At 39.8% G+C, this 25508-nt stretch overlaps 1 protein-coding gene across 1 annotated transcript in view; it reads left to right on the top strand.

Moving 5' to 3' along the window:
* Nucleotides 1–25508, top strand: part of MACROD2 (MACRO domain containing 2) — a 900884-nt gene that overhangs the window by 626976 nt on the left and 248400 nt on the right. Inside the window, exon 7 of the mRNA XM_026055958.1 lies at nucleotides 14544–14617. Coding sequence (XP_025911743.1) covers nucleotides 14544–14617 — 74 coding nt within the window. The remainder of the gene's footprint in view (nucleotides 1–14543; nucleotides 14618–25508) is intronic.

The raw sequence follows: 25508 nt of genomic DNA, 5'->3' as shown, positions 1-25508 counted from the left end.
ATCTACTTATTTTTTATTATTTGTTTTTATGACTCTTACTGTCAACATATTTCATTGGTTTCTACTTATTAAGCAGTATGGATCTGCCTGAATTTCATGTGCAGTCTTAATTTTGTGACTTTTAATGTATGATCCCTGCTTTTTAGATTACTCCTCAGTATTTATTGCTTGTTTTTGGCACAGCCTACTAAATACATTAATATCTGTGAATCTCTAAATTATAATGCTCTTCTCTTCCCCCAAAATGCCAAAACTGATGATGAAACTCTCTTCCTGTTCCTTCAGAATAAATCTAAGTATCAGTTTACTAAACACTAGGAGGTAATCATGTGCTTAATGTGATCCTGAATTATCTGTCTATAATTTCCAGAATCACTACTATAAAACAGGATCATCACATTAATACTTATTGGACTCACAGGTTTATTTTAGAAGATACTGTGCTGAAAAAAAAAAAAGGATACTGTGCCAAAAAGCACCCAGGTAATCTGTAGGTTAAATGTTGCAGCGTTTCATGCACCTTAAGCTGCAAAGGCCTCGTTCTTATGAGCACTGAGCAACGTCGAAGCAGGTAATTCCTGGAGGGAACAGCAGTATCAGAACTTACCTGGAATCACATCTAGACACTTTCTGGCTATTTCAGTTTCACCTGCACCCAGGTGTGTGTGCGCCCTGAGACACCCGTGTCCCTGCCTTAGCTCCACCAGCTCCCAGCACCTTCCCACTGCCGGGAAGTCATGCCATCCCCAGGTCTGGCAGTCCATGTGCCCCACACRCAATAGCAACGCTCACTAATCCAGTTCAATCCCAAGGAGTATGGTTGGAAAAAAAAACCTGGACTGAAGCTGTTGAAGCTAACCGTCTCTCTTGATTTGGACCAAAGCAAGGGACGTTCATAGAGGCACCTTGGCCAGCAGATCTGAGCGAGGAGGGACTCCTCGGAGACAGAGATAAGCTGCTTGAGGCAGTAACATCTTCCCTTGTTACAACTGGATTTGGAAGATGATTTCTTTCCACTCTTCAAGCTTGCTTTGTTAAAATTAGAGTATTTTTTTCATGTGCTCACTGATTTTTCAAAAGTACCTCCATTCTTCGGAACTGTCTATTATTTTTGGTGTGTATCAGGAGGTTTTTTCCCATGTTTTACATATACAGAACACAAAAAAGGCTTATGTGGAGTCTAAGGGGGACTGATAGGAAGCAAGAGCATTATTAACATTTCAGCACAAGAAACGTCCCAGAAACTCACACATGCATCATTTCCTACTTTGAGTTAGGACTATTATGTCACAGTTGCTCTTTCTTCAAATAGTTTTCTAACCAATTTTGAAACAGTTTACATAAGCTGGTAGGACTGCTATTCTTATTTTTTGTTTTCTTCCTGCTCTTTCAATCTATGTAAAGAAATTCTTCCAAATTCCTATTGTTGGGGGGCTTTCTTAATTTAAGTTYATGTTCCCTTCTTTTGGTGTTTCCATGAACTCAGATTACCTTGTAGCAATTATTCTTTCCGTTCACTCCAACTCTTCTGTATCTTAGTGAGGCCCAGTTGTAATCCTTATTTTCTAAGGAATACAAATCCAGCTTCTTTGACCCTTCTGACTTCTGGAGATCTTTCTTTCTTTCAGATGTCCACCCTGTTTTTCTCTATTCCTATAATACTTTTAATTTAAATGCAGAAAGTTGGATATGGTGTTGTATGGCTCTATCTATTAGGGTGTTAGTATATCTTATTTTGATTTAAGTTTAACCATTTTAGATAGAGACTGTACTTTTGTTAGCTTTCTAAAATAATTTTGAGTAGTGATGTTCAAAGTTTCAGTTGCATAAACCAAACTTTTAACCTGTTATTCTTTTCTTGTCTCCAGGTAGTCACTGTAAGCTCACTAGCTTTTATTTGCGTATGTATCTAGCTGCATAAGATTATTTTACCAAGCTTATATATAAATATGTAAAATCCAAATACACATATATATTGATCCCATTGGTTTTGACTCATTAGTACTGTAAGTTTTCTTGCCTTGTGGATGTCCTCTGTTTAGTAATTGACATATAAAAATCAACGTTGTTTCTTGTAGAATGACTTTCCATTAGTTTTGTAAATCTAACCTGATTTGCTTTCCCCCCAAGGTACTTTTTTGTGGTTTTGAGCAAATTCTTATGCTGGTCTCCATTATTTGCCCCTTCATGCCTTCATTTTCCATTCTCTGCCTTTCTTATAATTTCTGTCTGCATTTTATTATGACTTAAGTTTGCAGTCTTTCAAATTGTGTGTTCTGGTAGGAGAAAAATACAATACCAAGAATATTTTATGGCAGAGAAATCTACAGTAGAGAGCAAAAACTTAATCATAGATCAGGAAATATTATGAAGTTTTGTTTTCATTTAGATACATTCTTTGCCATCTTGTTCATTATCACTGTAGTCAGGAGAGTTTGTGAAATGCCTAGGCTCTACTTTCTTCCTTTCAGTTCTTTAATTTTAAGATGTAGAGCTGCTAGTAGCTCTTCTCTACCTCCAAGGTTAACTCCTGCATGGAATAGTGTAAAAGCTCTGTTTCTCTGGTTATCTTTATTATCTGGTTATCTGCCTGAATCCCCCGACCTCTCCACATACTGTCACATATAGTCCTTGGTAATTTTCTTTCCTCTTTGCAATTTTATTTTTATACTGAGTTTCCACCAAGTCAAAATCTCTCTGACTGGTTCTGATCTAGACCAACTTCCAGTACAAAAATTATTCACTGGAGGAAGGGCATAGGACCTAAGGGGAGGAACCACAAGGGTTCTGCCCTGGAGGTGTCAATTAACCTGCCAAAGTTGTAGAATGGAAAGAGATGCTTTCATCCAATAAAAGCACCCCCATTGCCACCTGACGTAGTAGTAGACGTGTCTCCACCGTGCCTGCTGCGCTGGGCACAGCATCCGTGAGCAGGCATTCCTGTGGAATCACTGATCACTGGTGACATTGGGGAGCATGAAGTGAAAGGCTAAAATTTGTTAGGCCCGGTTTTACTCCCTAGCCAAGGACCCCTCTCTGGCGATGCATCCTCCTTAGGGATTTGGGGAAGACTGTGCTGGGAAAGGTGATGACATGGATAGGAGATTTAGATAGAGATACTTTTCACCACTGAAATAATCCAGGCCCGACTCAACATTACCACGGTATTCTTCACAATCTGGAGATGCACAAGTATTGCATTGATACAAGCTATCTTGAATGTAATTGCATAGAAGGAGAGCACCCTTTGACCTGATAAAATTAATGGGAGTTATGTTAGTTAAAGCCAGTTAGTAAGTTTGCTTCTCATGCTTACCTTCTCTTTTGGTTATGTAAAAAGCTCTTTTGAACTGACCCACCTTCTTTTTATGCTTCCCCTGCTTAAAGATCTCTCTCTTTTTTTTCCTAGTTTGTTTCATTGCTTAATAATCAATGGTATTTCTCCATCCAGTAAGTTTATAATGCTTTTCCGTATGCCTCTCAGTGATCCACCTGGGATTTCATTTTTCTGAGAGGATTAGGTGTGTACAACTGTGGTGTAAAGTGTGGATATCTGACTGGAAACGAGAGTTTTCCTGAGGCCTAGTGAGGGTCATCTCGTGCTGAGCGTATACACAAGATAGATTTAATAAAATCCTGGAATAAACCACCATATTTTTGCTGCCACATGGCCACATTTACAAGGAAATTGAGGTTGGAGGTCAATTTTCACTTAAAGACTCTGGTTGGAAATGCCTGGTTTTTAAGTGCAGGTCTTTTAAGCCCACTTGTTTGACACATGGTAAGAAATTTACATTTAAATTGTCCAGATGAGCTGCTTATTTGTGCTGAGTTGTTGGACAAAGGACATTTCTTAGTCGTCCATATCCTTCACAGCTTGATCTAACCAACATAGTGTAGGCTCCTTCTTTTCAGATGTGGGCATCGTTTCTGACTAAACTCACTGTAATTTGCATTGGCATTTGTCCTTCTCCTGTACTGGTTTGAATATTGTTCAAAATAGCATAGAGAACTATTCCTATTTTCTGAAGAGTGGCCTCTCACAAAATGAAATAATTTTGCTAAAAAGCCAGATATGCCAACATCGGACTAACCAGAAATTTTGAGATATGTTAAACCTTTCTAAACATTAGGAATTTTCCAATACCTAAAGCAAAACACATTTGCTTGTATAATGATCCAAAAACAAAAAAAATCACACTGACAGTGCTTCAGAGTACATGCTGAAAATGCTGTTTAAGACAAGTGTTAATAAGACCTAAAGTTCATATCAAGACTAAATTGGATTTGAATTTGTGGGATTGGAAGTGCCATTAACTAGTTATTTAATTTCCTTTTTGATTGAAGTGTGCAAGACTCAGAAAATGCCTAATTGTGAGTGAAATGCAAATTAGGAATATTAGCAGAAATCATATTAAAAAAAAAAAACTTGTTTGACAATTAATGCTGTGATCTTTTAAAAGGATGAAGAACCTGATGAAATCGGGGATATTTTATTGATCAACTACTGTCACTTGGTTTAAAAGGCAACTGATGCTAGGGCTTGACTTCTCAGTCAAGAGAAGTGTTGCAATAAGGAGGTGTTAACAAAGGGGTATATAATCTAAATTTGTCTATGAGAGAAAGAGACCTTAAAAACAGAAACAAGATGGGAGGAGAATCAGTCAGGATTTTCCAAAAGATAAGACAGTTTGGTATTTTACCTGTTAGTCCTAAATTCCATAACTCTTTAGTGTATGAGAAAAAAAAAAGTGTATGAGAAAAAAAAGTCTTCAGTGCAACATTTGGAGTAAGTGTAGAATAGTTGCTGGCCGTTTCCATATACTTTTCTTCCACTTCACAGAGTTGCTGCAATACAGCTGAAATGAAATAAAATACCCAGAATACATTGGTTGATTGCTGATACATATATAGTAGCATAAAAGCAAATAAGGTGCGCTTGTAACCCTGCTGGACAAAAAGAATATGTATTTTAAGATGGAGCTCTTCTCTTGCCAAGCAAATGATTTCTACAGAAATGATACAGCATCTTGGTAAGGAGAAAAAATGCTTCCTCGTAAAAATTTAATGCAGAAAATGTTGAGATAGTGCAGTGATGTGTCAAGTCAGGCAGCCTACACAAGCACTTGTTTTAGCAGCATTCAYGTTGTGTGAATTGAAGTAGTATGAAGAGCCCTAATGTATGGTGAAGAATAGTAGCCATTAAGTATCAAATCTAAAATGAACCCCTCTCACTATGTCTCCAAAATATACTGGCATTTTTGAACTCCAGATTATCTGGAGATATTTCAGTTTTTCATCTGTTGTAGATCTGCTGAATACAATAGCTGCTGGTCTGTGTGACCCTTTAGTACGGTTTATCACTGCCCGAGGCAAGAATGGAAGAAAAATCCACAGTCTGAATAACATACACAAGCCAAGAATCAATAATGTATTTGTTAAAAAGAGTAAACTAAGTAGATTAAATATGCCTCACACAGGATCTTGCTTTTTCACCCAACCTGCCCTATAATTTTTTTCCGTACAAGTCTTTAGGGGAAAAAGATAAAAGAACGTCTTCGTTTCCTATTTTTCACAAGGAACTGAGGATATGCAGTTTCAGCTGATTTTCTTTACGTGCTCTTAGGAAGTCTTTGATTTCCTTCAGAGAGGAGATAAGAAGTGTGCTTCAGTAGAAATAATGTCACATTGTCTTGTTTGTTCTTGTGTGCGTATGGCCTTCACCAAGTACTCTGTTGGTTTTAGATAATCCAGCTAGGTCTTCGGGTTGCATCTGTCAGAGCGATTGAATGTGGTGGAAGTGATTTAAAGGACAGAGCTGGGCCGATAACGCTGGCCACGCTCTTTGAGACTGCTTTTTTGTCCATTGCCTGCGTATGTTTTATTCCGTTAAAGTTTCTCAGGCTTTTTAATACTGTCATCTCCTTTCACTTTGCTGTGGTAGTGTGTCTTCCCTCATGTCCCGTATACACATATGCATCCCCAAGTCCTCGCATGTCTCAGCTTCCGTTGCAATACGCTGCCTCTTCTCAGTCAAAGTGCTCTGAGCTCTGGTGGAGCCAGCAGTGCCGGCAACGTCTCTGCCCAACCCACCCTCCTCCCCCCAGCCCGTGCTGCAGCCAGCGCGCCYGTACTCCCCGGCAGCTCCTCTCTCTCCTCCTTTTCCTCCATCCCAACCTGCTGTGCCTGGGTGCTGCGGGGGTCTCCCTCGCTGCCCTTGGGTGCTGCCCCAGCTGCTGGCACGCAGGTCCTCTGCAGCAAGGAGGAGAAAGCGCTGGTCGTGAGCATCTCGCCCTCCTCTCCCGCAAGCCTGTAGCGTGGGCAGGCACATTACTAGACATTAGGGACTCCACCAAGGACAGAGAATATCTCAACTCCAGGCAAGCCTTCAGTTAGCATTTGCAACCAATTGCACAGTGCAGATGTGTAGGGAGCTGGGCGCTGCAAGTTGCAGGGTTGCACAGTCCTTACTCCTATTGCTAAAGAGCAGATCTGTGGATGCTTAGGCTTCCCTTGGTGCTTATAGGAATTGCATTTCAGGGAGGACCTGGAATAGTGTCAGAGGTTAAGCAACACTGCACTGAAACACCTTTTTTTTTTTTTTTTTTTTTTTTGGGTGACCTACCAGTTTCTAATGGAGTTGGGAGAGGGTTTGTTTGTTTTCTCTCTTGCAGCATTAGCAAGGCACTTCAGGAAGGTAGGGTTGTTTCCCTACACTGTGGTTCAGAAGAGAATAACAGGGCATTTTTATTTAAATCACTGGGTAGAAATAGATGTTTAACCTTGTTTGAATTGTACCTACAATCAAGCTTATATCCCATCGCTGTTCAATTCAGTGTATGATGGGAGATTTCACGGTTGACCAGTGCTTTGCACTTTGTCTCAGATTGCTTCTGCTGTAGTATGTTGCCACCCTAAGAAACAACTTGCTTGCTATATATGGATGAGCTAAGTAGCAGTTGAAATATTCTGTGTTGAAGAACTCATGTAAATGTTATAAGTTCTTTCAATTAACATTTCTCTGCAATACACTCATTTCTGGAATAGCAATTCTGGATATGGTCTAGAGTATGTTTTAAGAAGAACGATGTACGAGAACTCATGAAGAGCTGTATGTATGTGCCTAAATGGCTGTGCATAAGTTACACAAACATTGCATATACACTCTCATAGGCAACTTTTATAATTACATAACTACCTGGGAAAGCATATCTTCCACTTGCATTTGCATTATATGTACTTTTTCTTACCATATGGGAAGGCTAATTGCCAGGGTAGTGAGATCTTTTCCCTTTCAGTGTTCTGGTGGGATCTTTCTGCTGTTCCCCTGTTATGTTCTGCTTGAAGCCTTAATGTTCCACATGCGCATTTCGAAATACTCTGACAGAGAGAAAAGATCCTTTACATAATGCAGTGAACAGCACAGCTCTGAAGCGGTTTGCTTCCCAGAGCATCTCTGAGTCTTGCTTGCTATATTTTTATAGAAGCCTGTAAGAGATCTGATCTATCCATAATGTGGTCCCCCTGCAAGCATGCTCCCTATAAATGCTGAAAGAAGAATGAAACCAAAACCTTGACTTCTAATAAAAAAAAATACTAACTGCTGTAGAAAAACAAAGGCTCTTCTGCAGAATCCCAGTGCAATGTCTCCTGCAGTAAGGTATCTCTTAGGACTCGCAGGAAAGCTGCCTTTCTCTTCAGCAGCTCACGTGTTAAAACACCTTTTCAGTAAAGGGTTTTCTTTTCCAATAGTAACAAATGTCAAACAGCTTAGTCAACTTAAATTGTAGTTTTTCTTCAGTAGAATCATAAGACTTGTTAGCACTCACCTCTCTATCTGCTCATATGACCTAAATAATTATAGTATACGTCTCTATTCAGCTGGCACTTTTAACTGAATTATGTGACAATTATTTTCCTAAGGATATCAGTGTAGAAGCATGGAAAGTGGTAGAAGCATGGTATGGTGCTGTGTGTTTTGGGGAAAGAGCAGATGACCTGCTTTTTCTTGAAACTTGGCCATTTGCTTGTGACTGACCTCTCTTAGACTGAAGCTGTAAGCTGAGTCCAGGTGTGCAACTTGCACAGCAGCGAAAGCAGCGGGATTGTGGATGATGGACGGGGATTGCCATGCTGGTCTGGCAGGAGACAGCTGTCAGTCACGTGGCAAAGAGTACCTGTTGGCATCTCTTCTGATGGGCTGAGGCTGAGCCAGCCTCGGTGTCAAGAGTGTCAGCAGGTCTCAGCCCACAGCTTGTCTGGTTTTCGCTGACTTGCATGAGCCTTGTGGTGTCCTCTGGTGCCAGCGGAATGCTAATTGACCTTGGTTGGCTTAATGTGGGATCACCGAGTTCCCCGATGCATTTCTGGAAACGAAGAAGGGCTCGCTATCATTTCAGTCAGCTTTGTGTCGTCGTAACATGGCAGAAACGTTCTGTTTCGTGAATTAGTTTCTAGATGTATATTTGGGGGATTTTATTAACTATCCTCTATGAGCTGCCTGTTTATCGTGTTAGTGGTTGAGTGCATTTGGCAATCATTCTTCAGGAGCTGTATTTATTTTTCTGTTGCTGCTGAATTTTTTCACTCACAGAAAATGAAAAGGCATGCTTCTTGCTTGAGAGGAGCTGAGACATAATGATTTCTTCAGAAGAATGTTTTGTTTATGCATTTTGAGAATTTCTCATTTTCCTTTTGACATTTTATGTGCATGCTAATTAATTACCGCTCTAACACAGTCTATAATGGATACAGTGAATATGTGCAGCTTTGTTTCTTGGGGTAACCGGGGTAACAAAAAGGTTACTGTCTTCTCACAATATTTAATTTCACTATCCTTCTGGGAGTTACTTTTTGAGTAGACAGCAAATAAGGTTTTCTTTGGCTGAATGAGTTCAGTGCAGCAAGGTAGATTATTTAGCAGAAGGCTCATGTCTCTTCTCTTTAGTCTTCGAGGTAGATGATTCAAAATAAGGCACTTCCTTTTCAAGTTGAGACTATCCAGAAAAATTACCAAGCTAGCAACCTGTCAGCTTGTTTATAAAATTGTCACGTGACCATGGTTAAAAAGAAGAAAAAAAGCCCAACAATAGCGACAATCTAAGCTTATTGGTAGAATGCTAACATCTCTGCTTCCAGAAAGGGCAGATTTACCATGCTAATGGCAATCAACCCAGCATCAGTGAATTCGTTGTGACTACTAAAATACGTCTCTGACAGGCTGATTATATGGGATCGTTGCAAGATTACACTCCTGCTTGTTTCACAACTGAAGGACAACTGCATGCATTGAGTAACCCCACCTCAGGCTTGCCGGCTTTGCATCTCATTTGTTGCCTTTTATTGTCATGCAGCGATATAACGGAAAGTGTTATGATTACTGTGTCATCAGTAGCTGGGCTTCACCCCTGTGACCCTAATGAAGCTCAGTTGTTCACATGTCTGTTGTGATTCAGAAAGCATCTTTACCCCGGTAGTAGTAACTGGGTTTCATAACATATATGGGATGAATGTTTAGTGCCTTTTTTTCTTTTTGTTTTAAACAGAAAAGTCTTTTCTTTTCCACACCATCTGGTGCTGATGATTCCCACGTACCAAGTACTTGATGCACAGTGGAAGTGCCCTGTCATACTGACTGCAGAGGGGGCCTTCTGTGCGCTTCCACACAGTGTCAAAATATGATTGTTGAGCTACTATTGGAAGAGCTTCCTTCATACATTATTAACTATCATTGACAAATATGTAAACTAAATAAATGGAAGTTACTGTTTTTTGACAGTCATGTTTATGAAACAGTGGGAATCAGGTTTGATTTGAGAACATAGGACCAGTCTAAGAACTCACACGTCTTGATGTATGCACAAACAGGCTAGTGTAGATATTCTTCTGAGAAAGTATGAGAAACTCATAACCAGTCTTTATGTGGCTGTGTATTTGCTTCCTTTTTTTTTCTTTTCATGATTTTCTTTGAAATGAAACCATCAAAACTGTCAGATAAGTATATTACGTTTGTTATGAGCCATTTAGAGACTATAGAGAAAGGAATAGTCTGAAATGAATAAAAACCTATCCAGCATTTAGGTTGTACTAACAAGAAGTGATGCAGATCTTTTTTGCTAGGATGAGTTGATTTACAGAGAACTTTAGGCATCTCAGTTAAACTGACAAATTATAACATTTACCCCTGCCGCTACTGAAGTGATTTTGGGGATTGACATTTCCCTGTTAGTATTATATCGAGGTAGATGTAATCTGCTGCTATCATCTTCCGCTATATCATATTAGAGGTTGATTATTTAGTACTTGTGTTTTGCTAATGGGCTTTTCATGGGGAGGTGCCATTACCTGATTGTAAGCTGGACATTTTTAATAAGGTGCTACATTGATTGAGCAGAATAAAAGAGAATAATAAAGCTACCAATATCTCTATACAATTTGTGAGTCCCTTAAATAGATTTATATTACTTTTATTTCACAAAGTCCTTGTTATACTTTTATTTATTGAGCAACTTATGGTATACATTTTCCAAATACTGCACAGACAGATTAGGCATACARTAATAGACATTCACAATAGTGTGAATGTTTCTCTACTAAATACCCAAAAGCACAAAAGGCTAAACATTTACTCTAAAGTGTCTGACAATGGGGAGTTCATCACATATATTCAATATATTAATGAAAAAGGGGGACTTTATTCTTACCAGTTGCTTTTCATGAAATAAACAGAAAATTTAAGGGGAGCTCCAAAGTGTATATGTCCACAGTTAATATCTTCTTCAGTTCTTTCCGGTCTCCATCTCTAAAACAGTACATTTATTTAATATCAAATGTTTCAGAATAATTCTGCAAGCTCTTACCATCTCTTCTCTGGAAAGCTATGACAATGACAATTGCACGAACTTGCATAGCATACAATTTGTTTCACAAGGTGTTTCTCAGGTCAGTGTTATAACTTCCAGGAATAAGATGGTAAAAGTCCTGGAAACAGATATAGAAGCTTGAAGACCTTTTAAAGCTTTCGTAGACTGTCACTGTGTATAATATCTGTGCAAGGACATACCAAAAGCAATACAAGGCTGATGGTAGAAGGGTGGGGAGTATGAGGGCATAGTCATTCMTCTAAGAGAGTGAATGTAATAGCATATATATTTGTTAACAGCTAGCAAAGAGGAGGAGAGGAAATTTCTTAGTTTGGCTGCGGCTAGACTGATGCTGGTACCCAAGCCCATGTTAAAGCTAGCAGTCACTTCTCTAAAGGTATATGCAAAGACAGCTATCCTGTCTTGAGTGACACCAGAAATGTTTAGCTTTGAAGCAACTGGGCGAAGATAAAAGAGTTTCCATAATTGTTTCCAAGCAATGTGCTAGGATTTTGGAATAACAAGTGCTTCTGGAGACATAGCTGTGTTACAGGCTTTTCCCATATGGCCGGAGGGCAAGCACATGGAGATGGTCAACCCTAGCCCGCTTGCCAGAGGCGGCAGCATTGAAGTAACAGAGCAAAGCTTAGCCTTAGCCATGCATGCACATGGGATCTCCTTCACCCGCCTTGCTCCTCCCAAGCCCTGCCGGATTTGCCTCGGACCTTAGTCCTTTTTGAGCAGCTGGCTTTCCAGCCTCTGTCAAACCTTACACTGACTTGTTGCATGGTTGTTGAGCTTGCATCCACTGCAGGGCATCGCAGTAATGGATGAAACCTTGGAGGAGGACCCAAGAGACGGTGGCTACTTGCTCCTAGGCTGTGCTGTGCTTGCGGGGTTAGGAGCGAATGCTGTTAATAGATAGGGAGATGTTAYTAGTGGGCTCCGCAAAACTGGGGAGGGCTGCAACAAAATTCCCACTTGCTGAAGCCACCCTTCTGGCGATAACCCACGCTGGTTTTGTGTTGTGGCAGGGTTTGTTGCCTCCATGCCAGCTTTGCCRCTGGAGAGCCTGGGAAGCCAGGCCCGTGTTGGAGGGCTCTGGATGGTGACAGGCACCCGAAGAGGTGCTGGCGAGGCTGTTTGCCTGTGCCTCGCGGCGAGTGCTTCTTTGCCTTTCCGTGCCCTTGTCCTCCTCAGTATTCTGGAGGAGCACTCACTGCAGCAACACGGGCCAGTGTCACTCTTATTACTTCACCTGTTTTATCTTTTGTGAAATTGAGCCTTTAGCCAGAATTGTCTGAGCTGCTGCTCCGGCAGTCGGTTAACTGTGAGGCTCCTCGAGCTCATTTCTCTCCCGTAATTTGATTCCCACGTGCTCCCTGAGATTGCTTTCTCATGGAGGGGAGGGGTGCACGAGGGTGCGGGAGCAGACCAGAAGCGTTGCRGCAGGCAAATGTAGCTTGGAGATAAAAACAACGCCAAAACATGTTTTAAAAGATCCCATCTCACTTTATCTCCCTTTAACCCAGTCCTATAAAGTAAAATGTTGTTCTGTTGCCGGCCCCATGTGCAGACACGGCGCACCRAGCAGGAGGCAAAATTCCAGCCAGCTTCCATGTAAAGCCCCACAGCTGATTCCTCCATGGCAATTACCAGCAGTGTGTGTAAAACAGTAATTAGATTTTTTTTTTTATTTTGCTTCTATGGATTATGAGATATATTCTGAAATCATATGCAGAATTCAAGGTTTTTTATTTTCGTAGCTAAACTATTTCTTTGGCAGAATGGTTACTTAGGGTGCGTAGCTGAGCCCCGGGTTTGTAGATAAGCTGCTGCTTAAGATGGGTTAGTATAGCAGTAGCTTTCTAAATAATGTACAGTTTATTCAGAGATTTATGATTCTATAAAATTGCCAGTGCTTTATCACAGCTTTGGGCAAATACCCTGCTGCAGGGAGGCAAAAAGAAGCCTGAAAAGTGAATCTTGCTGGAGGGGGGATTCTTCTTCTGCAAATAAGCCATTCTGTGCATAAACAATGGCATATCGCTTATCTGAAATACCTATTTCTCCCTCTGCATGGTGTTCCTTGCRCGTCCAGGCAGCTCTACCAAACTCGGGGTAGGAGAATTACTATGTTATAAAGTCCTGGTTTGTTAGATAGGATGTAATTAATTTGAGCAGATGGTCTGCTTAGAGGTCTATTATGTTATATGAGCAAAATGAGGCTTTTAGACGGCCTGGCTTTGGGTTCTGTTAGCGTTCATTAGTTTGTGGCGTAAGACATATGCTTTGATAATATCAGCATCGTTATTAAATGTCATAAGAATATATGTTCCCAGCAGCAGTGGAAGTATCCACAGTAACAGCTGTAGGATCTTTGCTAATTTTCCATCCTGGACCTGCAAAAAAAGATTRTGCTTTACTGTGAAATGTGTGCAAAGGAAGCACAATACTGAATGTTGGTATTAGCCATGCATTGACTATTTTAACCCTCCCCTCTTAGATATTGGATAGCTCTTATTTATCACTTCAGAACCCTTACAAACCACATCTTGTTGTGGGGTGTAATGGTTTGGGACAGGGTGCAAAGAGGGTTGGGAGGTTTTGTTTGTTTGTTGATGTATTCACTACTCTAGCGGTGCACGAGTTACAAAAAGGGCGAAGGATGAAGGGTGTAGGTGTGGAGGATAATGTGCTGAATTGAAAAACTGGGCACATGTCCTAATTTTTGCAGGGTCTGCATTTCAGTTGGTGGTGGGAGGGTAATGAATAACGTTAAAAAAAAAGCGCTGTGTCCGCAGATGTTTGCCAGATTGCAGGACTGTTTCTGTGGAGCCCCAGAGCTTGCTTGTGCACTCTGCCYGCAGCTCCACCTCTTCAAAGGCTGCTCTATTAATCTGACCTACTGAGGGCTATTCGTACAGCTTATGGGGTTTTATTTTTAAGTCCTCGCAGAAATGATTTGCTGCCCTCCAGTAAGGAATTTAAAGGAAAATTAAATTAAGGCTGCCTAAGTAATGAAAGCATCTTTAGATTTGATAGATAGAGATCATCAAAGCAGAAAGTCTGTATCCCTGGAAAGATTTTTGATATTGTTTAGTGCTGGGGGGAGTTACCATCTCCAGTATATCATGAAATATCAGGCCTTAAATTCATATGCTTATGCTTCATGAATTCTTTAATCTCTAAAGTTGTTCAGTATGTTTTAGGTCATAAATTAACAGATTTCTAAATCAAATAGAAAAATTATTTCTATCCTTATGAGGCCTACAGCATTGGGATCATAGTTTTGTGTAATTTTGCTGACAGATGGATTAAAGAAAGGCCTTATGCCTTAAGAGACATCTGAATTTTTCTTGTATGCTATGAAATGTTAGCCTAGTATTTGTTACTGTGATATGCATATTATATTGTTGCCTGCCTAGTATGACACGTGTATAACTACCTGTTGTTTCTGCTTCTCTTGAGCTGTAGGGCTTTCCTAACTAGGGTTGAAAAAGTAATTTCCAATTTAAAAAAAAATCACTTAAAACTTTATGCAAATTTGAAAAGTAAAGAATTGATCAACTCTAATCCCAAACTAGTGCTAGAAAAAAAGAAAGGGATCCRTTTTCTTATCTGTACATAAAATACGTGTGCCTTATATTTATCTTTCCTTTCCATTTCTTCTGTTTTTAGGTTTTCCAAATGAGCCTGCAGCTGTCATTGCCCTTAACRCTATTAAGGAATGGTTGAGCAAGAATCATAATGAGGTATGGAATAAAATATATATTTCTCAAACTGTTTAAGATTATGGTCTTTGACTCCAAAACTGTGAAAAGAGTAAACATAGACTTGATCCTTGAAGTAAAGATGTATTCTAAAACAGATGAAATCAGGTTAGGACAATATAGCCAGGGGAGGATTGTTACATTTAAAAGCTATATTGGAGTTAAAGGGAAATACCTTTGTTTGAAGCCATACTGTGTGTTTCCTGTGCATTGTAATCTTTCCTGGCAAGTAAAAGACTATTCTCTTTCTAAAACTGCTTCTGAGTGTCAGAGTTTTCATGTAATAATGAAGACATTCCTGGAAAGGAAATGTATAGAATAGTTGTCAGTGGAAACAGCCGCCAAGGTCAATGGCTTTCTAGGGGTCACTTTACAGTAAAGAGCTGTATGATAGTAATTTTGTTTTTTTGTCTTCATTAATTTTTGGTTTGCCTACAGTTTAGTGTTCCTTTCCTCTGGAACACTTACTAAATATCTGATATAACTGTGAATTTTTAACAAGACCAGTCTTCTTCCAGTGACAGTGTGACGGTGATTATTTTTACATGACAAAATGCTTTCAACAGATGATCTCCATACCCTGCTTTCTGTCTTCCTCTTTTTTTCCGTTCTTAGCAGGCTGATAGAATATGTTCATAGCATTGAATTGGAGAAAAGCAGCAAAGAAGTGACAGAGCAAATAAAATAATCATGATGTCTTAAACTGAAGATATGCCTGTTCCCTTATAATGACAGCCAGTAGACAGCTAGAGTTGTTCAGAATTTTTGTCTGAAAATATTTAACAAAGCATCCAGTGGAGAAATGCTGGATCCAGAAGCATAATTAGTAGTATATTTCCTTTTGCAGTATATTTTGGGGGCTTTTTTTATGTCAAGAGAATCTGATATGCAAAGGTATGAATTTAGCAGGGGGGTTTACTTTTTTTTTTTTTTTTTTTAACCAACTCTGAATTGAAAGGAAACACTACTTTGAGATTTGAATGCTAAGTTGAGATTTTTGAACCTGAGTTCCAAAAAATACATTAAGGAGTGCGCCTGTTTGGACACTGACTTTTCGTAGTACTGAGCTCTTGGTAGCTTCCTGTGACTTAGATGTTTGAACAGTGAAGTAAGAGTTTTGGATGGACAGTCTTCATTAACACTACAGATGCCCAAGTATGGTCTTAGCAGCCTAGCTTTAGGTTTATATTTTTGAAAGTCTGGTCTGTTTGTATGTAATTTTTACCCACAGGTGTAAGGCTAGAAGCTCTACAGTTGTACTATTTTGCCACATCCTAATTTCCCTTTGTTGTGTGTTTACCACATAATTTAAAAAATAGGCTAAAAATCTTTTTTGGCTCTGGAAGCAAGCTCTTCATTCTCAAAAGCTGAATATGCATTATATATACACCCCTTAATTGCTTTTCTCTTAATAATGTTACAAGAAACCTGACTTTATTTSGTAGAGTAGACTGTGTATGAAAAGCTTCATAGAAGTTTTCTGGATGAGGACTATTTTCTTCAACGAGTTGTTTTGCTGTAAGGTTGGACCATTGCTTATCAGCTATAAAAAGACTTTCAGGACACACTTTGAGTCTTGCCTTTTTCTTCTTTTTCTTCTTGTGGCCTGACTTGGTGTGGAACCTCTCCTGTGCCCTGCTGGTCACCTTGCCTCTTGCTTTTGCTTAGTGTGTCGCTTCAGCATTTTTCTGGTTTCTTCCATACACTTCAGATAAACTCCTCCTCTTGTTCTCAGAAAGCTCCAAGTCCATCTTGGAAGGAGAAAAGGTTCACAGAGCATAGCAAATAGTGATTAAATTGACAGCCTTCATCATATATCTTCATGAATTTTGCCTGAGTTATAAGCACTTTGGAACAGGAATGTATTTCAACCTGTGTTTGCAAAATGTCATTGTATTTATGATCTGCGCTGAGTAGGGTGAACTATTAACACTGAATATGCACAGTTCCTGTAAAACCACTTCCTGTAAAATATTTCCTTCTAAGTCTCGGCCTTCTTGGTTGCCTAGCTCCAAACGTCCTTACTTGCTTTCTACAAACTCCAATCTCATCTGAACACTTTTTATAGAAGTAGCTGTAGTTTACTATGTTTGTTCAGTATTTTTGTCTGAAAATACTTTGTGACCATAAAACAATTGTTAAAAATTACCCTACTGAGCTTACATCATAGTGGTGTGTGTGTGTGTGTGTGTGTGTTTTTTTAAAGTTTGAGCTTGTATTGCTAATGCTTGTTATATTGTGTTTCCCAACATCCTTGATCAAAAACTCACTAAGTCAAGGTCTGATGCATTTTAAGGCATGTGATGCATGCTTAAATGTTACATGTCAGTGAATATGATTAAGAAGTAATCCTCAAGAGCTTTGGTTGATTTCTGAAAAAAAGTGGAGTAGTAGGTTTCACTCAAGATGCATTTTGAGTGTAGGGTTATCCATAGCTTTGGCATCACTGGGTGCCACCACTTAGCAATAAACTTATATGCAGACTTAATTTTGTTCTAGAAAAAAAAAATCCTTTCTCATACAATGCTTTCTGTTTGTAAGGCTTTTCCACTATTTACTGACTTGAGCTTAGAATATGGCATACTAGCATGTTTTGCATGTCACAAATACATCAGCAGTAAAATGAAAATACTTACCAATGCTATTGAAGGTAGCAATAATTTAGGTTACAAAAGGGATCGTTAAGAAGTGTACAGTTGTTGGGATGCTGTTGTTTAATGCTTGCAACCAGGTGAGCWTAATTTAGCTGGCTTAAATGAGTTGATATCTCTATGCCAAGTGTGAGCCTGATGCACTGCATTTTGTTTACATTTATTCTCTTGGATTTGGTTTTGGGTTTTAAGAAGTAATCCCATATATCACCCAAAGCTTTACCCAAATTTAGCTCATGGTACTACTACAGAAATGAAGGGGACTTTCTGTATCAATAGTAGCTATTACTGCAGATAACCACATTATATAGTCCTTTCTATGAACTTCTGTCATAAAGATAGAGCAACTCCCACTGCACCCACTGGGTATTTAAATCCACATGTCGTAGCCTGGAGCAAGACCTTCAACGATTTGCAGGGAGGGCAGCTTTTTGAAGGGTTGCCCATGTTTCACTCCGGTTATCTCTAAGCAGAAGCACTGCCCTGCCACTGCCTGTGCTGTCAAAATGAGCCACGTGTCCTGCTAACAGCCTGGCCCTGGCGCAGGCCTCCTGCCCTGGCCGTGTTGGAGCTCAGTGAATCAAAGTCAGCTCCGTCCTTTCATTCCTTCTGGTGCGGTCTGTCTGGTCTTTGCCTGAGGAATTGTGCCTCTTTTTGACCCAGTATGTTCGCAGAATCCAGATGCTGCTCCTTTAGTCCCAAAGATGTTTGACAGCCGTTTGTCCACTTGACAGTGTCCAGTGCCAGTTGTCCTAAATAAAATCTCTAATTCTTTGAGCATAGCATGTGAAACTCTGAGTGAATTCAGAAAGTTTTAGTGCAGGATATAAAGCCAAAATTACGGTCCACTCCCTAGGAATTGCACCTGCATGACAATATGCTTAGTAGAACCTGATAAGTAGATAAGATGGATATCTGACAAATTTGTAAGTCTTTTGTTGCGCTCCACAGTAGCGGTGTCTTATCTCTCTCCCTGCATCCCAGGAAACTGTGACCAATCTGTGAAAGATAAGGCAATATTGTTTTCTCCTCTCTACCTTCATGGAGTACTTCTCTCCTTTGATGCTGTAATGAAGATTTTATCCAAGCTGGTATTAATTCAAAATRTAAATAAATCAGTGTCTGCATTCCTTAGTCAACATGGGGGCCTGAAAATACAACCTGCACGACCCTATTCTTGCAAGCTGTGTTAGAGCCTTACAAAGTTCACTGTCGTAGTGTTTACAAGAAAAGTGATTTGCATTTAATAAAAGGTTTTCATACCCAAGTCCATTGTTGTGCTTGACCCCTCAGGTGTTTGCATAAAAACTTATTAGCAGGCTCAACTTCCAGCCTCTCAGATGAATGTCTCATTGACATGCAAATGGAGTTAGCTCCTTTCGGAGGTTAATTGTTACAAAGCAACACATAGATCTACTGTAATTTACTGAACGCTAAATACCAGCCAGGCAGGGCACCAACCATCACAGCATAGCAGCCTAAAACTTAACTACATAAAGTTCACTAGGGAGAACAACAGTATTGTAAGTGATGGTTTGTACTTAGTTGTATGTAACACGCAGCACTGTTCTGGTCTTGAAATGCAACTCTTAGTCAAACTAATTTCTGGTCATGTTTTACACCAAGGTCTGCTGACTTGCAGCCAGAGGGCAAATCTCGTTTAGAAACTGGTAAATGGTGTTATATTGTATGCGTAGAAATCCCTTGGAGCAAACTCACGAGAATGGCAGTAGTCAGCAGTACTAGGTTAATTTACTGCAGACCACCTAGGCTATCTCTTTAGCAAGCTACATTTTCACATTTCACAAAGTGCTCTAAAGGTTTAATAGAATTCTTCAGAGCACAAAATAGATTTGGATCCCATCCTTTAGGAAATTATACACTGGGATTCATTTAAAAATGCACATTAAGCTCTTTGARCAGTTCAGAATGTTTCTTTCTGGGATAACTTGGCCAGGTCAGAGATATTGCCACTTGATTTCCCATCATATGGCACAAAAGAAATGTGACACCTTTGGATACTGGAACCCCTATGTTTTGGGGGTTTCTTTGCAGTGGGGGGGGAGGGGGAAGAGAAGGGGTTGGGTTTGTTTTTCTTGGCAGATATCTTTGAACATATGCAATGTTAAAAATTATTATTCGCTTTTCCTTCGGGATCATGCTATGTGTCTCAAAAGGGCAAAAAATAAAAAATACTCAGTGTGYGCCTTGCATTATGTCACTGACATGAAAAGCCTCAGGACCTTTTCACTGCTCAAGAAAAGACTTTAATTTAACAGCACATTTAGCTCAAAGTATTGTTCTTTCTCTTGCACAATATCTCACAACGTTTATTATGTGCCCCAGCAGAACAACAACAACCAGGAGAGTGTGATTGCAGTGTATGTTCCATTGAAACCACTGATGCAGATTAAAAGCACAGAGATGGGAAATAAATCAACACATTCCTGATTCTTTTTCATTAGAATCACWACTGAAGAGATACTTTTTCTTATTTTGCCTGAAGTGGATGAGATTTAGGTCCATGGGTTTTAGCAAGCGTTGTACAGTTCTTATTTTGGTGGTGGGATGTTGCATGTTTCCAGCAGAACAGGATGAGCAAAATCTTGATACAGTTGAAATTAGTGGAACTCGGTGTTCAGTGTGGGGCAGGATCGCTGTCTATATACTCCAGGTAACCAAAGTTTTCAGGAGGAAACACCTAGTTTCTCAAATTGGGTATGCCRAAATGCAAGTACCCTGCACCAGTGCTTAATTTTGAATTAAGTGCAGTGCTGCGCCGCGGAGGCCTGCGCCTCRGAGGCGGGGGACAGCGGGGCGGGAACGCTTCTCGCGTCTCGCCCGTCAGAACTGGGCCAGTCTGCTGACAAGAAGTTGCCTTACCTCCAGAGCCAGCGAAAGCAGCAGGGCAAGAAGCCAAGTTCAGCTGGAAGATCGTTCTATTTTTTACCTTTCCCTCCCCCCTCCCTTTGGTGGTTTCAGCAACCTAATTTTGGCTCCTCTGTCTTCGGAGACAATTAAGCAAAGTGGCATCTTGAGATGAGGCCTTGTCTTTATCTCCATAGAACAATGCAGATGGAGACGGAGAGTCTTGGAAAATGTTGTCTGATGCAGTTTCCTTTAATGTAACATCAGATATGTTCCCCCAGGCATAGCAACTACATTTCTATGTTTATTCCAAAAAAGGAGTTGAGCAGCTAGCTAGCTGACAGTATTCAATTAATGAAAGCAAATATATATWTTTTTTAAATGAACGAATGCAAGCAACTTCCCCTAAGATAGTATTACGTCTGTTTTTGCTTGACTAGTTTTCATGCTTACAGTTTTACAGTTGTCAACAAAACTATGTATAATTTTGAACAAGAATATATTTATGCCTAAGGTAAGATCTTTTATGACAAGTTTGGGCCTGCAGTGACATGTATTTATTTTAAAGTATATTTATTACTCAGAAATAAAACTCTCAAAATATGGGTTTATATCAAAGCCACTGACAGATCTTCAAGGACAGTAAGGATGCCGATAAAAATGCAGGCGGCTATTTTGGTAGCTCTTCTATGCCAGTTTCATTTGATTAACATAATCTTCCCCCCACCCCCTCCAAAACACCGTTCTCTTGGGTAGGTTAAAAAATGATCTTCTTTCTATTTCTACATTCTAATTAGGTGGTAATCATATGCTGCTCTGATTGAAATGAAAATCAGCCATCATGCCACTGTCATCTCGCTGAAGTCAAGGAAAAAAAATKCTTTTCAACTTGTACAAAATTAAAATGATTTACTTGCTCCATGTAGCTCCTCTGTTCCTGGGCTCAGAGAGATTCAGTGCTGTCCCCAAAGCCCAAACCTACCTATCCTCCCAACGGACAAGTCATTTTCTGGAGCGATAAGTAAGCTGCCAAGGCAATGATCCTTCCCCGTGCGCTCTTAGAACACTGCCCAGGTGCAAGGCTGATAAAGCCAAGCACACAAAGCCAGTGTTCGCTGTACGCACTACTTTATTTATGAAGCTTAAAAAGCTTTTGTTATTTTTGATATGGCTATTAAGAGAGGAAGGCGGGAGGACGTCCTTCTTAGAGGGACCTGGTGAGCACCCTCTCGGGTGCCCTGCCTCTGTGCTTCTCACTTGTGACCCCAGTGCAGAGGGACCAGGAGAGGACGCGGCTTCCCTGGCCCCTGCCCCTTCCCCCCGAAATCTGTTGATAGTCAAGGAAATCCATGTGTCCTCTGCATAGTGTAGATGTAACCAGAGAAAAAAAACAATCAATACATCTTTGTRAAGATTTGCGTAGTAGTACACTTAGTGTCCTACATAAATAATGACTTATATAACTCCATTAGGGCTAATTAGTGCCACTAATACAAGACAGGTCTCTGCGTGGGCTCTGTCATGTTTATCGTAGTTAACTGTCTAATAACTGAACTTTGTCAAAGCATTTATTCTTTCAGTTCAGGAATTGGAAGAATCATTCCTTGCAATTCAGGGGCAATGCTGGTACCAGGGAACTGAGCAGCTGCAAAATTCTAGAAGTGTGTAGCTAAATTAGCAAATTATCTCTGGCTGATGACTGAGTTTCTGCTTTGTTTCTTTGATTTGCCCTCCCGATTTCTGTATATTCGGATGGGCCTGGATTCTGTAGAAATGTGTGCCAAAAGGCATTTAAATATAAATTGAAAAACTGATACAAATTATTTTTTTTACCCCATTACTTCTTGTGTGACAAAAATGTCGTTAAAACGTCCCTTTATTTCAGTACTTGCTTTTAGCGGGAAATCCCAGTAATTTCAACTTGCATCTCAAATCTGCCCAGTGCAGAAGAGAAGCATTCCTTGCTACAGGGGTATGGAGAAATAARTAAATAAATGAAGAATAACAGCCCATGTAGTTCCAGTTTGGCCGCGAGGGTTTGGCTCTCTGAACAGCCTCGCAACAGGTCTGAGCCCAGGCTTTGCCGGGGGGATGTGCTGGCTGGGCACAGCCAGGTCTGTTGCCTACAATCTGCCCAAAGCAGCGTGTCCAGGGTGGCGTGTAAGGGTGAAATAATAATAAAATACAGTATTACATTGGCAACTCTCTTACTGCAGCAAGCATCAGATCACCCTGCAAGGGACCAAGCTGGTACAAGCTAGCTAACTATAAAGAAAATATTTTGCCTTGTTCTGTCTTTCTGTCTGCAATTTTATCCAGCCAGCTCCTACTATGGTCTCGGAGAGTGTTAGCCATCAACAGCAGGTCGCAATCAAATCTATGCAGAACGCAACCCTCATGGATGCGCATGGCCAGACTGCGTTCTTCACGAGAAAAAAAATGAGTTTATTGCTGCCAGAGTACAGCATCTTGACATACAGTTTGAGATATATGGTTCTGACATTTAATAAGTTAGATGATATTGGCCACGTACTTCATAGGGTCTGTACCACACTGTGCTCCTGGGAAGGTGAAAAATGGGTCTGTCCGTGCCATACGAAACAGCAGAGCAGACGAGAAGAGCACCGCAGACGTGGGGAGCACTGGCAGTGAAACCCATGGGCATGTGAGAACGACTGAGGGGCTTCCATGGTACGATACCTGGTAATTAATACAGAACAATTTGTTTAAATCCAAAACTGAGCACAGCTTAAAGGTGCATATCACCTGCTTATTAAGACTTCAGGACAAATTATTTGACTTTTTCATTTATTTGGGATTAAYGAAAAATGGAGAATAAATTGTTCTTAAGATCAGGTATGAACTTCTCTATTTCAGAAAGTAGCAATAAACGTAAACAGTGCTTCTTGGCCAGGTTTTGGAACAAAGGCTGCAAAAACTACTTGCTGAGATTCAGACCTTACTCCTGCCCTAATCTCTCGTGAGATAGCAGAAGTTAATTTACATTTTTGCTAGAGAACCTGGCAGCACTCACAAGCTGTTTACAAGTACTAAATCTAAATTGGGTTCATTTACCTAAGTCTTATTTTATTTTTTACATTTTAAAAAAAAGAACTCATCTGCTTTAAGACTAGTAAAATAACTGGAAAACATGTTCAAACCAATCAGTGGTTAAGAAGGCAAATATTGGTTGAGGATTAAAGCAGAATTAAGTAGGTTTAAAAGCAGCATAATTTTCCAGTTGAAATAAAAGTCACCACGGCAGACCATAAATGTGACATGCAGTTATACCTTGTATATAGCCAGATTGGGGTTGCCCATATCTCTCTGGTTTTCCCTCTTCCTTCATCCTGATTCAGGAATGCATTGTAATAATCCTGGAACTCAGCTGTGTGTCTCAGYTCTCCCAAGTTTGGGATGCTTTTCTGAACCAGAAATACTATGTGTGTGTTTTTCCTTAGTTATTAAACTAAAAATGCCACATGCTAATATGCTGCYATATGCTTTAATACTGTAACCTGAAATAAAATTCTCAGAACCAGGCAGCTACATGTTTATCCCCTGGTCCATTAGTAGACAATAAATCCAAGGGAGTAGGTGTATCTTTCTGTTTTCTCTCTCCCACAATAAAGTCATGCCTTTCGTGAGCCCATCTTCAAAGGTCCAGATCTGATGAGGTGTGGGAAAGTGTTTTTCAGGTTCTGCATTCTTTTCAGTCCTTTTTCACCCAGCTTTTCCATACACTTATCAGGGTCTGTGTATTTAAGTTTCAGCCTTGTTATATGTGCTCAAGTTGGGGGGAAGGGTATTATATGTGACTTCCAGCCTCTTCTGCTGGAAATTTCACCTTTCGTTTAAAGTCCCTTTGGGCTTTGTAAGCCGAAAGGTTAAAAAGCATTCTCCATCTAATTGTGTATTCATAATCTTATCCTTTAGTTGAGATGTTAATGTATAAATGCTGTTTTATTCCTAAAGTACAGCATGTTTGATTAAGTTCATTAATTCTTTTTAATTTCCTCTTGTTTTGCAAGGGTACGTGTCAAATATCTTTTTCATGCATGGAAAAAGTCTTTGAACTTGTGTTGCTGCTTACTGTTTTGAAGTGAATGCACAAAACCTTGCCCCAATATGAAAGRAACTTATCACACAACACTTTGAATCCCCTGAATTTAATCTTATAACTTGATACATATCAGATGATAACCTTCTCCCTGTGGGCATTTAAACAAACATCTTACTTTGGGACTGCACACTAATATACGATGTGTATGATGATAACCTCATGATGGGGAAATTTTTCAGAAGGCATAACAGAAATTACATGTTTTAGTCCTACTGACTTTCACTGTGACTTGGTTGCCTAACTGCTCTGCGTTCCCTATTATAATCTCTCCCTATAGACACGATGTTAAGTTCATTAATATTTACAAAGCAAATATATTTCCCTTCAGACAGTTGAGGCACAACTGCCCTTAATTTTTGTTGGATTATATGAACATTGACACGGRTTTATATAGTGTAAGTGCAAAAGCTAATTAATATGTGTACTTATATTAGAATACYCTAGGCATTTTTTTCCAGTGTGATTTTTATGGTGCAAATCCTATCAGAATAAAATCTCATTGTAACTACAGGTTGCTTAAGTGTGTGTGCTCTTCAGGATGGGATCCGTGTCTTCATGGGAATTTGGAAACTACCTGGCATGCTTTAGGTACTGAAGCCCCTATTAGCAGGATGGAGATATGGAAATAAGAAATTGCAGTATCACAGATGATCAAGGATACTTGTAATTCAAAGCATTGTGTGTAAAACCAGAGGGTGAGCTTCTRTAGACTAACACTAGTCCTCAAAGCTCTCCTAAATTTTAGTAGAGAGAATTTTTGCAGCACAGTTGCTAATGAGGAAGGGCAGGCAATAGTATCTTTAATGATGGCAGTGTTAGACAGTGTTTGTTATAGGAGGTAGATGAAAAGGCTGAATTCTCCAATATTGAACRTACAAACTGTTACAGAAATAATAATTGTATATTTACTAGAACTTGTGTTGTGAGCATATTTGGGCTCGCTCTGAGATAGAGAAGTTTTGAGGGACAATCCCATCACATACAATTTATAGCCATGCTCTTACAAAAATAAATCTAGCTTATATGATTCCTCAGATTAGTGGAAGTTGAGAGGGGAGACTTTTAGAGAATAAAGAATTCTTTATAGACAGATAATACAAGTATACGTATTGCTCCAATGCTAGACTGCTCAGGGAGCTAGGTTTTCYGAGTAAATGGTAGGTAAGCCGCCTTTATTGGCAATTTCTGGTCACCTTCCAGGTTTTGTACGTGGGAAAGAACCACCCTGCTG

The sequence above is a fragment of the Apteryx rowi genome, unplaced genomic scaffold (assembly GCF_003343035.1).
Source record: "Apteryx rowi isolate R43461 unplaced genomic scaffold, aptRow1 scaffold_128, whole genome shotgun sequence".
In the NCBI taxonomy this organism is placed as follows: domain Eukaryota; kingdom Metazoa; phylum Chordata; class Aves; order Apterygiformes; family Apterygidae; genus Apteryx; species Apteryx rowi.
Note: the sequence above shows the minus strand (reverse complement) of the source record. Positions and strands in the feature narration are given on the sequence as shown.